Below are 14,324 nucleotides of genomic sequence, written 5' to 3'. Positions count from 1 at the left end.
CTAGATATTCAGAGAACAGATCAATCAGAAAACAAATTCCATCGAAAGAGTAGATCAGCAAATATAAAATCCTCTGTGTATTTCAAGTCTGCAGTGAATATCCCAGAAAAGTCCTACTGTATCACAAGTGACTGAATATCAAAAAAGCACTATATTATTTACAAGGCCTTTCCTCGCAACAGAAATTTACAGCTGGGTGAAGTGGGCAAAGTGGGCAAATTGCTCAATGAAGTCAACAGGCTCCAAAACTCAATGTAAGTTCAAAATCACATTTCAATATGAAAGCAAAGTCTCTCTGCTCTCACTTTAAATCATAAATCTTTATTAGAAACAGATTCTTTTCAACTACAGTATTTATTTCAGTGAACTACTGAAAGATAACCAATCTAAAAGAAACTAGGGATGCCTGGGTGGCTCAGTTGGTTAAGTGTCTGACTTCAGCTCAAGTCATGATCTCACAGTCTGTGAGTTCAAGCCCCAGATCAGGCTCTGTGCTGACAGCTCAGAGCCTGGAGCCTGCTTCAGATTCTGTCTCCCTCTCTCTCTGCCCCTCCCCTACTCGCGCTCTGTCCCTCTCTACCTCAAAAACAAATAAACATTTTTTAAAAATTATAAATAAATAAATAAATAAAAGAATTACAAACTTGGGCTTTCTTCAAAGGTCAATGTTACCCAAAATCTGATTTGAAGCTCATGAAGGGGCTTCACATAGGAATGGAGAAAAAAAAAGTGTCATCATTTGGCAACGAGCAAGGGAAATCGGGTTACATTTCAGTTATGTACAGCTGATTCACTTATCTCTAACACACCAAACATCAGACCCCAAAGCAGCCAGTTTCCTGCACACACCTACTAACTTAAACTCAAAGGGCAGTATTTAAAAGATACAGAATCAAGCAAAGGGTTAGGCAAATTGGCATTCATACACCAGAAAGCTAAAACCATTAGGTGAAAGGGTCTCGGGGGACCTTTATAACAGATGGGTCAGGGTAACACCACGTGAGCCCACAGAACCTGAACATCACAGAAAGAGGGACAAGCAGACCTTACATGACCCGGATGTGATGCAACAGATGTACAAAGCACCACCCGTGAAATGTTCTCAGCAAAAAATTTAAACTTGAAACTATTCAAGCATTACTAGTTTAATGAAAATAGAAGACGTTTAACAACATCACAAGGATACAATGTGCAACCTCTAGAATGTGGGAAATTCTACAGGACAAATGAGCCATTTCTTCAACAAATAAATGACATAAAAATAAAAGGAGGATTGTTTTACAAAGACACTTAGGGGTGTTTCAACCAACCGCAATGTGTGGACTTTGTCTGGATCTTGATCTGAACAAGCCAAATGTGAAAGATATTTCTGAGGTAACTGGGGGTAACTATACATACACTGGCTACTGGAGTAAAAATTAGAGATTTTTACAGTATGTCCAGATGAAAAAAAATTAAATTAAAAAAAAAAAAAAAAGCATGTCCAGGTGAAGCAAATGTGGCAAAATGTTAACAATTACTAAGAGGTAGGCATCATACTAATCTATTTTCAGTGTATCTGAAATTTTTCACAATGAAAAATTAACATACTAATAACATTCTGTGTGACAGGAATCCCTCTCGATCATGCCAACACAGCATTTCATTTCCACCTCGATCCTCGTTTTCCCATCATTTGCCCCCTTGAGCTCAAAGCTGTGACACACACTGAAGAAATATGATGTGACATACCTGTAGTGGCAGTGGCTAAAGTGACAAGATTCTTTCTTAGCATATCATAGAGAGGGCTGTCAGAGAGACAAAAAAAAAAAAAAAATTAATAACCCCATGGTTTTCCAATTTAGATGTTATGTGTCTATCTGATATGTGATCTTCCAACTTTCTCTATAACACACAAAAAGGCAGATATTTTTTCCCCCAGGATAGATTTGTTTGTAATCATTTAAAAGTCAAGAATGTTAATGCCCAAGCCCTTTTGTTACTTTGCCCTCATTAAAAAACTAATTAATTTACATTTTATTTAATTAGCTAACAGCCCAAGATTTCCTTTAGAGATCATTCCTTCCTTCTAGAAATTTTTACAATTTTAATTGGGGAAGGGGTGGAAGGGAGTCTTACCAATATTAGACAAAATGAGCTCAGAAGAAACAGTCATCACAAAGCTATCCAAAGAGAACAACTGGCTTCCCAATTACCTATTAGCTTTTGACTCTGTAACAACCATTTACACCCCATGCAGCTGGAGAAAGTCACACAACAGGTCAGAGGACCTCTACCGCGATTCTTGAGGCCCATCATCAACCTCAAGCTGCCCGGCAACACTGCATTTCTCTCACCAGCTCACTTTCCTCTCTCTACAATGGCTTCACAGAATCCTAACCACGTGAAGCTCCTCCCACCCAGGCCTTTGCACACGACGTGCAATCTGCCAGAAGCTCTCCTTCAACACTCTCCTTCGGGCCCCTCACTCCTTAGTTCTCTTTCAGCTCTCAGTTCAAACCACTTCCTCAAGGAGCATTCCTTTGACTCCTAAGACCCTGAATCCACCCCCAACACAGCTGCATGTACCTCTTTTCTGTAACACTTACCCACGGTATAATTTTACCTTGTGCTGGTGTGATTGCCTGATTAAGATGGGGAAGCGCATCTACTGTCTAACTACCCTTTAAGTGCCATAGAATCTGAGACTGCGTTGCTCACTGACTTGTTCTCAGTGCTTCACAGGCTACCTGACATACACAGACCCTTAAATATTGGCTGACTAAAAAAAAAAAGATAACCATTAATAACCTATGGAGACTGAGTGGTTAGACAGAAGCCCCCAAAAAGATAAACCAACCTTCGCTCTCCCTACCTCGGATCTTTCACGGAGAAGCTCTGACGTCCTAGCAGTTCTCCCAGAAGATCTCCACCACAATACACCATATGCTGCTCCTGCTGGTCATAAAGCTGCTTCACCATTATGTACTGGCCTAGATAGTGCATGACCTACATGGTGATAAAAAAGCACGAAGAGGTCTGTGCAGCTGCTCCAAAAGACACAAATTCATTATGAGAAGATAATTTGCTAGAGAAAGAGGAAACATTTATGAACATGACTGTCATCTCGAGAAAGGAGTCCTACAACAAGAGAGCTGTCCTCAACCACCAGGCTCATCCACTTATTCTCATGCTGGACGTTAACAGACTTACTTTTTTTTAAGTTTATTTATTTTTGAGAGAGACAGAACATTAGGGAGAGAGAGAATCCCAAGCAGGCTCCATGCTGTCAGTTCCACAGGACCCCAACAAGGGCTCGATCTCACAAACTGAACTGTGAGATCACGACCTGAGCTGAAATCCAGAGTCAGATGCTTAACTGACTGAGCCACCCAGGTGCTCCCAAACTCTTACTTTTTAGAAATGTAGGGTTTGACAATGATAAAAAGTGAATTTTCCTAGTATTCCCTTAAAATTTTTTCTTTTCATTTTGAGAGAGAGAGAAAGAGAGAGAGAGAGAATCCCAAGCAGGCTCCACACCAGCAGTGTGGAGTCCGATGGGGGACCCAAACTCATGAACTTGAGATCATGACCTGAGCCAAAACCAAGAGCTGGACACCCAACTGACCGAGTCACCCAGGCACCCCACCCCCTTAAAAATTTTTTCACCAATCCAGATAAAGACGTCTGTTGTATCATTAGAAGTAATAAACATTAAATGTGCCTGGGTCATAAAAGTATTTTCCAAGTCCAGAGACCCATAACTACAAGAGGTTTCTGATGCATGTTCACTTGTTTTTGGCAAATGAAGTACAAGGGTTAATAAGCCATAAGTGCATAAAACATAGAATCTAGTGTTTATCAAATAAAAGTTTAGCCTATCTGGCTTTTTTCAAAGTTCACAACAATGGAAGGAACTCAGACAAGTTCACGATTCAAAATTTTTAAGTTATCTATTTTTTTCATAATGTTTTCTCTAGGTAAATTTTTTTAAACTGATTAATTAAATTCCCTTAATGACAATAAGAATTTTGTTATCACAAACAGGCCAAGCAGCTATTTTTATTTTTAGGCCCCAACTTCTCAGGAATTATTAGGTATCTTCACAGAAGATTTTTCCAACCCTGTTCCCACTATTGGTACAAAAATGTTCCCAGGTTCCCCTCCATCCCAAGCAACATTCTGTCCCAGTGTTAATGGTGCTGTCATACCTAACCAAATATCTACGGGGAAATAAGATGGGGAAGAGCACCTACTGGAAGAAAAAGGAGAAAGTTTTATATTTAGCCTGTCCAACTTGTAAAAAAGAAATCCACTGTAAGTATGCAAAATAAGATCTTCTACAACACTACTCTACATGAGTACGTAATTAAATGTTTGCAGCTCCCGCCACACCACCACCGCCACCTCCAGCTCCCGGGCCCCAGCTGAAGAAGGAGGGGTAAGTAAGAAATTCGCTATATCATGGCTTGCCCAAAGCAGACTGCTCCCAAATCGACGGGTGGTATAGCACCGAGGAAGCCACTGACTACAAAAGCCCCTGGTGAGAGTGCGCCCACTACTGGAGGAGTGAAGAAACCTCACCATTACAGCTCTGCTACTGTGGCACTCCGTGAAACTCCACAGAACTTGTGATTTGCAAACTTCCTTTCCAGCATCTGGTGTGAGAAACTGCTCAGGACTTCAAAACAGATCTGTGTTTCCAGCGTGCAGTTATGGGTGCTTTGCAGGAGGCAAGTGAGTGAGGCCTATCGGTGGGCCTTTTTGCGAGACCAGTGCTCTACGGAGACTCGGTGGGCCTTTTTGAAGACCAACCTGTGTGCTATCCATGCCAAACATGTAACAATTATGCCAAAAGACATCCAGCTAGCACACCACACACATGGAGAATGTGCTTAAGAATCCACTATGATGGAAACTATTTCATTCTTTAAAAAAACTATTTTTTTCCATGGGGTCAAAAGGTACCTAAGTATATGATTGCGAGTGGAAAAACAGGGTACAGAAATCGGGTATTGGCAGCTTTTCCATTTTCATTTGTGTGCGAATTTTTTTTTTTAATTTTTTTTTTTAACGTTTATTTATTTTTGAGACAGGGAGAGACAGAGCATGAACAGGGGAGGGGCAGAGAGAGAGGGAGACACAGAATCTGAAACGGGCTCCAGGCTCTGAGCAGTCAGCACAGAGCCCGACGTGGGGCTCGAACTCACGGACAGTGAGATCACAACCTGAGCCAAAGTCGGACGCCCAACCGACTGAGCCACCCAGGCGCCCCTTGTGTGCGAATTTTTAATACAAATGTGGGACCTAAAGCGTTAATGCAAGTCAAAATGTTTTAGTGAACACGTCTTAGCAGTTCAACTTCACAATAATTATAAATAAACCTGTTACATTTTTCTGGACAATGCCAGCATGTGGATTTTTTTTTTAACAAGTAAATTTCTGGGGCACACCTGGACAGTACAGGTTATGCATCCGACTCTTGATTTTGGCTCAGGTCATGATCTCATGATGTGTGACTTCAAGCCCTGTATCAGGCTCCATGCCATCAATGTGGAGCCTACTAGGAATTGTCTCTCTGCCCCTCCCCCACTCACGATCTCTTTCTCTCTCTCAAAATAAACATTTCTTTAAAATAAAAGAAAAATTAGGGGTGCCTGGGTGGCTCAGTCGGTTAAGCGTCCGACCTTGGCTCAGGTCATGAGCTCGCAGTCCCTGAGTTCGAGCCCTGCGTCGGGCTCTGAGCTGACAGCTCAGAGTCTGGAGCCTGTTTCAGATTCTGTGTCTCCCTCTCTCTCTCTGACCCTCCCTTGTTCATGCTCTGTCTCTCTCTGTCTCAAAAATAAATAAATGTTAAAAAAAAATAAAAATAAATAAATAAAAATAATAAAATAAAAATTAAAAATAAATGTGTACATGATTACTACTCTCACTATACCATACTGCCTCAATGCACACATACTGAGAACCAATACTTAAACATAAAAATTAGAGGGGCGCCTGGGTGGCTCAGTTGATAAATCATCTCACTTCAGCTCAGCTTGTCATGGTTCATGAATTCAAGCCCCACATGGAGCTCTTCACTGACAGTGAGAAGCCTACTTAGGATTCTCCCTCTCTCTCTCTACTCCTCCCAATCCTCAAAATAAATAAATAAACTTTAAAATAATAATATTAAAATTTAAAAAAAAAAATTGGTGGGGGCACCTGCATGGCTCAATCGGTTGAGCATCCAACTCTTAATTTTGGCTCAGGTCATGATCCCAAGGTAGTAGGACTGAGCGCCATGTGGGGCTCCACCCTGAGCATGCAGCCTGCCTAAGATTCTCTCTCTCTCTCCCTCTGCCCCTCTTCCCGCTCATGCTCTCTCTAAAAAGTATAATAAATAATAAAATAAAAAATTAAGAAATTCTTTATGCACCAGAGAGGATCAAGATTCGTAATAGAGAGCTTCATGTAAACTGACTCTGTCCAACTTTTCCCCAGTAAAACATTCTCTGACCAATATGTACTTAATTTATTCTTAACCCAGGCAAATTCTGCCATGTTATTAAAGGAGATAGCATAATTTATTGTAACTTTATTGATATAAAAATCCATACTTCAGTAATAGTTTGGAAAAAAAAAACTTAGAGAACTCTACAGATACAATTTAAGATGATGCACTTAAATTTAAAATGATAAAGGAAATATAGGTATTGTAGAAAAAAATGCTTCTAATTTATTTCCTTGAAAGATCGAACAGCTCAGGAAATATGAGTATTCTAGAAAAAAAATGCTTCCAATTTGTTTCCTTGAAAGATCCAACAGCTCAGGAGGGGTGCCTGGGTGGCTCAGTCAGCTGCATGTCCAACTATGGCTCAGGTCAAGATCTCACAGCTCATGAGTTCGAGCCCCAAGTCAGGCTCTGTGCTGACAGCTCAGAGCTTAAAGCCTGCTTCGGATTCTTGTGTTTCTCTCTCTCTCTCTCTCTCTCTTTCTCTCTCTCTCTCTGCCCCTCCCCCGCCCACACTCTCTCTCAAAACTAAATAAACATTAAAAAATTAAAAAAAAAAAGAAAACTGTAACAGCTCAGGAATGCAGTGTTGCTAGTAGGCCTTAAGCTCTTCAAAAAAGTCAAAAAAAAGCTTGATAGTTTTGTTTCCTCCAATTAGAAAAGGTTAGATTTTTACCCTACTAAATGTAAGCAGTTCAAAGAGATTAACATTTTAATATTGAGTTTTTCCACTTAAGGAATTCAATTTGTTTTTCTTAAGAAAAAAAAAACCTTTAGATGCTAAATAAGTTATTTAAATGCATAAGTGTTTAAAGTAACTCACAGTGCTCAGAAGAGTATCTGACACATTTATAATGGAAAACTACTGCATTTAATTCCTGCCTGGCAGTATATCCTATAAATCATAGACAGTGTCATTTTTTAAATCTTGTACACGCTTTGCATTTTAACTCTGAGATCAATGAATTCATGGTTAATTTTAGGTTTGGCTGACAACACACTTCAAAAGGAAATTTAGGGGCGCCTGGGTGGCGCAGTCGGTTGAGCATCCGACTTCAGCCAGGTCCTGATCTCGCGGTCCGTGAGTTCGAGCCCCGCGTCGGGCTCTGGGCTGATGGCTCAGAGCCTGGAGCCTGTTTCCGATTCTGTGTCTCCCTCTCTCTCTGCCCCTCCCCCGTTCATGCTCTGTCTCTCTCTGTCCCAAAAATAAATAAAAAACGTTGAAAAAAAAATTTTTCAAAAGGAAATTTAAAGGAAATAATGAAATTCAATTTAGCTCGATGATCTTTAATATAAAGAAAAAGTTGCCTCTCTAGCACCTCAGAAGTAGAATTTGCTTTCTTGGGCCTGATTTCAGAACTATATATTCATCAGCTTCTACTTCTTAGCTGTTCTTACAACTGAGAATTTTCTTTGATGGCTTACCTCTTTAACAGTGAACATTTCACCTTGTGCACCTGCTGCCTGCAAAATCTTCAAAAGTGGCAGTTTTGGTCGTACCTGACAGAAACAAAATAAACCTGCTATTTACATTTCAATTAAATTGGTTTCTGAAACCCTAAGGAATAAGAGAACCTCCTTAAATATTTTTTTGTTTGTTTACAAACTCTGGTAGAAATACTTATCATCTAATCACATACAACCTTCCAATATATAAAATAACTGCAGATAATCAGACTACTACTTGTTACCTTCCTGAAAAATCACATTTTCAAAAGACATTCACACCTACTAGCACAGCCATAAGAAAAAGAAAAAAGGGAAAAACAGCCTTCCACATTGGCAAGGATGTGGAAAAACTGGAACCACTGTGCACTGCTGGTGAGAATGTAAAATGGTTCAGCTGCTGTGGAAAACAGTCTGGCAGGTCCTCAAAAAATTAAACACTGAATTACCATATGACCCAGCAGTTCCACTGCTACATACGAACCCAGAACTGAGAGCAAGACTCAAACAAGTATTTGTACACCAGTGTTCACAGGTGAACAGATATGACAGGGGAACAGACAAACAAGATGTGGTATATACATATAAGGGACAGTGACTCTGACATCCCTTGACTGACTGCAGAGTCTATCTTCAGCCACACAATTTTATTTTAAAACTTTTATGGTCAAATTTGTCTCTCTCGTCCTCTCACCACCTCTTTGGTTTTGTTTTACCAAAGGCCTCCGTCATCCTAAAGTTTCACACGCATTTCCTAAATTTTCTTCTAATATTATTTTACTTTTTACATTTAATCTTTATCTATCTGGGATCTGTTTTTGCACAAAGTTTGAGGTCTTCATTTGTTTCCTTCCAGAGATGGACAATTACATCGAAACCATTTACTACATAAGCCACATCTTCCCCCATCAAACCCAAATTCCACCTTTATCATGTACTGAGGTACATAATACTACATATTGTGCAATATTTATGAAAATAAAACACAAAATTAAGTCTTTTTATATGTTAGAGGAAAAGATCTGGAACAAGACACACCAAAGTGTTATCTCAGAGGGAAGGGACTTTGGGGGAAGAAGGGAAGACATGGTCAAGGAGTCCCTACAGATAAATACTTTATAGATAAACATTAGAAAACGGAATATTTTATAAGAATACATTTGCAATATTTTAGTTGCAATTTAAAATTGATTTTTAAAGAAAACAGACCAGTTAAAATGAAGTGAGAGAAACAGAAACCAAACATATATCTTGGCCCCAAATTCTCCACTGGCCACCCATACCGTAAAACACAGTAATTTTCAAAAGGTACCGTATTTTGAACAATCTGTAACCTCTATACATTTACTTAATCAATAATCAATTCGAATTTTGAACACTGATACCATTCACTAGTTTCCCTAATAAGACATTTTAAAAAATAACCCTTTCTGCTCTACATAAAATCCTTCAGTCAGTAAAGTCACCTACATGCCCCAATTCAGATTTTTGAAAACTAGAAATGGCTTAAATATGATTTACCTGATTGGTTTGTTCTGCAGAGATCCTGCAAGCACTGTCAGAAGTTGAACACTGGGCAGAGGTGGAAAATGATGTCATTTTGGCAGTGAAGAAATTGCAGTCTGTTGATAAATCCTTTAGGGAAAAAAAAAACATGATGAAACCTCTTCTAAAGTAGAAAATTTTCTCTTTTAAGGTTTACAAAATAGCAGCCAGCAGAAGGAAAAAGACACGTGTATCAGAGCGCCCTACAGAAATGCAATATATCCATAATGAGGTTCTTGATACCCTTCTGATCACTTCCTAAGTTCAGATCCAGCAAACAACTGAAGAGTTTAATTAAGAGTAAGAACCATCTATGCTTCCCTCAGGTGAAGCCTGAAACAGGTTTAGGCATGCTCCAACCCCCACAGTGATGATAATGAGTAAACTGTTTTAGCTGAAAGTCAAATTTACAATCATCACCTCCCCAACGCATATCAGAGTTTCAGTAACTCCTCCTCTCTTTGGACAGTGCTCAAGAGCACCCCCTGGAAGACAACAGTTGTGGAGCTGGGGGAATTACCAAGATTAAGTAATAGATTTAAGATGCCAAGAGCACATCAAGAAAAACCTTTACAACATGTTGAAACATGTCTTGGCAAGGAACCACAGGACAGTGAGAATCAAAATACTCAGCATCAGTTAAAGCAGCTTTTAACATGTGCCAAACCCAAAGAGCATAGCAACTAAATACCTACAAAACGGGTTAAGCCAAGGTGGACATATATCATCACGGAAAGATACAGCATGAATTGGAGAAAGAGAGAGTAAGGTTTAGTTAAAATTGTCACTTTCTACCATCTCTCCTTAAAAAAAGAAAAAAGAAAAAGCTATAAGGAAAAATAAACTTTTAAACAAACTTGTTTATCTTCAGGTCTTTTTTTAGTAAAAAGGTGATAAACAATCAGTGACATTTATCAGTAACAAGCCACATCAGGGGAAGGGTGAAAGGGGACTGGAAAAAAGGACAAATACTCTGGCTAAAACCAACAAGATTCCTCAATCTTCTGAGAACAAGAACACTTACTAACTGCAATAAAATATGAATTCCTCCCTCCCCCATCTGCTTCCCTTGCAACAGAATGGGAAGTCAGACAGGATAGAAGCATAATTTACAATTTTAAAGCAGCTAGCTTTTAATTAGCATTTCAAACCTTATACATAAAACACCAATCCTGATCTCTCCAAAACCTGCCAGTCCTTGTAGCTTTCTCCATTTCAGCAAATGGCAACTCTATCCTTTCAGTTGCTCAGGTCAATGACCTCCAAGCCATCCTTGATTCCTTTTTCTTTCACTCCACACCCAGTTCATAAATAAATTATAAAGCTGTATCTTCAAAATATATCCAAAATCTAACCATTTCTCACCACTTCCATTATTACTGCACTAATCCAAATGACCTACCTCTCAACTGCACTACCCTCCAGTTTTCTTGCTTCCACCCTTGCCCCACTAGCTCCTAATCTCCTCCTTTCGTCTGCTCAAATGTCAGTTTACCAGGGAAGCCTTCCATGACTACCCATTTTTAAAACCACAACTCCCAACCCCCAGTATTCCCTATCTCCTTCCCTGCCTTATTTTTCTTTACTGTCCTGGTCACTATACATTTTAAGCACTTATCATGTAAAACATAAGGAGCAAGTTTTTGTATTTGTTCATTAATAAATCCTTGGTGCCTAAACTGACAATTATACACACTGTAAAGCAACATGATGCATACAAATATCAATAATAGTGTGGAAGGGAGCGTGGGGGCTGGCTCAGTTGGTGGAGCACCCAACTTTTGATCTTGGGGTTTTAAGTTCGAGCCCCATGATGGATCTACACATAAAACTAAAATCTTTAAAAAAAAAATAGTAACAGTGTGGATGGTCTCCAAAAATGGTCCCCAATGAACCACATCAATCAAAACAATACAGCGGAAGTGAGATAATGTGCCAATTCCAAGCCTCGCAGCTTCATTTTTTGTGCTTTTGGAGGCCTCTAAAATCTGACTCCTCTACTGGAGATCACACAAAAGGACCAAGTGGAGAGTATCAACTGTCCATTTGAGCCCAGCCTTCCAGCCATTCCCTCCAAAGCACCACATATCATGGGAATTCCAGCACCAGCTGTCACCTGACTACAGCTGCAGGCAGACAAGTGAAGAACCATTCAACTCAGACCACAGAATAAACAAATAAAATGGCTGTTGTTTTAACTAAGTTGTGGTTTAGATAATCAAAACAAATCGCAGACTCACACAGAGCTTACTCTATACCAGACACATACATTAACCCACTTAATAATCCTCTGACATACACAATATTATTGCCTTTGTTTTACATCTAAGGCAAGAGATAACACAAGATAACACAATTTAGTGAACTACTAGAGTCAAGACTTCAACTCAAAAGTTCTGAAGTCCCCACACAGTAATTTTTTGCCCATTAGACCTCAATATACAGAATTTTACAAAATGGATGTTTACGAGTTCTCTATTCCATTTATCAATCTTCTCATCCCTCACATTCCCAATGATCAATCTTTCTAGTGCTTATTTAACACTGTTTTAATTCCTATCTTACAATGAGTCTATCCGGTTAATCAAGTCTTCTCCCTGTTTTTTTCCCACTCCACCTCCTCCCTATTCTTTTTCAGAAGTGACCAGATATTCTTGGCGCTCTACCTTTTTGAGTTTTCAATGTAAATTCTAGTATAGTTAATATACAGTGTTCTATTAGTTTCATGTGTACAATACACTGATTCAACAATTCTATACATTACTCAGTGCTCACCATGGTAAGTGTACTCCTTAATCCCCATCACCTATTTCACCCACCCCCCCACCCACCTCTGCTCTGGTAACCATCAGTTTTATAGTTTCTCTACAAGACTCTGTTTCTTAGTCTCTTTTTTTCCCTATGCTTGTTTTGTTTCTCAAATTCCACATTGGTGAAAGCATATGGTATTTGACTTTCTCTGACTTATTTCGCTTAGCATTATACTCTCTAGCTCCATCCATGTTGTTGCAAATAGCAAGATTTCCCTTCTTTATAGCTGAATAATATTCCAATATATTGTGTATAAATACCAATCTTCTTTATCCACTCATCTATTGATGGATACCTGGGCTGCTTCCATAATTTGGCAATTGTAGATAATGCTGCAATAAACATAGGGCAGCATGTATCCCTTTGAATTAATGTTTTTGTATTTCGGGGGTAAACACCCAGTAATGCAATTACTGGATCAGAGGATAATTCTATTCTTAACTTTTTCAGGAACCTCCATTCTCTATGCCACAGTGGCTGCACCAGTTTGCATCCCTGCCCCCTTAACTCTTCCATATTCATATGGAATCATGTACATGTGATTAGGCATCAACTTATCAAGTTCCATCAAAATCCCTGTTGGGATTCTGAATGAAACTACATTTAATATACAGATCAAATTGTTTTCCAATCATTAACATCATATATTTCTCTATTAGTTATTTAATTACTTTTAGTAAAATTGTGTTTCCCTTTAAAGATCTAACATATTTGTCGGGGCGCCTGGGTGGCTCAGTCGGTTAAGCGTCCGACTTCGGCTCAGGTCATGATCTCACGGTCCGTGAGTTCAAGCCCCACGTCGGGCTCTGTGCTGCCAGCTCGGAGCCTGGAGCCTGTTGCAGATTCTGTGTCTCCCTCTCTCTCTGACCCTCCCCCGTTCATGCTCTGTCTCTCCCTGTCTCAAAAATAAATAAACGTTAAAAAAAAAAAAAAAAAAAAAAAAGATCTAACATACTTGTGTTAGAATTTCTAAAGCAGATTTTGATATTACTGTGATGCTTTCTATTTATGATTTTTAGTAGTTTTTGCATATATACAGAAACACAAATGACTTTCATTAATCTTTTATCCAGTCACTTGGATAAAATTTACATATAAGTTTACATAATTACCTTTCTTTACATAATTTTTTCTAATAATTTGTAGAAGTTTCTATTTTCTATGTAAATGTTATATCATCTGCAGATAATAAAATCTTATTCCCTCCTTTCCAATTCTTGTGCTCCTAATTTCTTCTGTCTTCTGCTTAGGACTGTCAATACAATGTTAAATACACATTAATGATAATGGGCATCTTTGTCTCGGATTTTAAAGGAAGTGCTTCTAATGTTTCCCTATATCATGTTCGTTTTTTTAACAGCTACTCTCTATCAGTTTAGAAAAGTTCCTTTCCTTCCTCATTAACAAAAATATATCATGGAAAAGTGATTTGTAAAATATTGTTTCTGTAGCTATTGAAATGATCATAATTTTTTTTCTTTTAATGTGACGACTCTGGAACTTCATTTAGGGACTTTCTAGTATTAAATCCTCTAGGCACCCTCTAGGGTGCCTGGGTGGCTCAGTCAGTTTGCTGCCTGACTTCGGCTCAGGTCATGATCTCACGGTTCATGGAGTTCGGGCTCTGCTCTGACAGCTCAGAGCCTGGAGCCTGCTTCACATTCTGTGTCTCCCCATCTCTCTGTCCCCCCACTGCTTGCACTCAGTCTTTCTCTCTCTCAGAAAATAAACATTAAAAAAATTAAAACCAAAGTAAATCCTTACACACCTGAGATAAACCACACTTGGTTTGGGGGTATTATTTTTTTGCACACTATTGGTACACTATTGCATTTTGTACACTACTGCTATTTTGTTTAAGTTGTAAAGTCTATGTTAAGGAGTGAAAGGGGTCTGCAATTTTCCAGCCATGTCTTTGTCTAGTTTGGTTATCAGGGCTAGCAGGCCTACTAGAATAAATTGAACAGTCCCTAGTTTTCTATTGCCAGGGAAAAAAACTCCACAAAATTGAGACGGTCTGGTCCTTGAAAGACTGGTAGAATTCACC

The 14,324-nt window shown here is 39.0% G+C and overlaps 1 protein-coding gene across 5 annotated transcripts in view; it reads right to left on the bottom strand.

The window, feature by feature from the left end:
- Positions 1–14,324, bottom strand: part of MDM4 (MDM4 regulator of p53) — a 37,035-nt gene that overhangs the window by 12,555 nt on the left and 10,156 nt on the right. For all 5 annotated transcript variants that reach the window (XM_003999396.6, XM_023248004.2, XM_019822086.3 and 2 more), the window contains exons 2-5: positions 9,443–9,556; positions 7,901–7,975; positions 2,855–2,988; positions 1,732–1,787 (exon numbers count right to left, since the gene is read on the bottom strand). In XM_003999396.6, coding sequence (XP_003999445.1) covers positions 1,732–1,787; positions 2,855–2,988; positions 7,901–7,975; positions 9,443–9,520 — 343 coding nt within the window. In that variant the 5' untranslated portion in view covers positions 9,521–9,556. The remainder of the gene's footprint in view (positions 1–1,731; positions 1,788–2,854; positions 2,989–7,900; positions 7,976–9,442; positions 9,557–14,324) is intronic.

Source organism: Felis catus, chromosome F1 (genome assembly GCF_018350175.1).
Source record: "Felis catus isolate Fca126 chromosome F1, F.catus_Fca126_mat1.0, whole genome shotgun sequence".
NCBI lineage: Eukaryota > Metazoa > Chordata > Mammalia > Carnivora > Felidae > Felis > Felis catus.
This window is presented reverse-complemented; position numbering and strand designations above follow the sequence as displayed.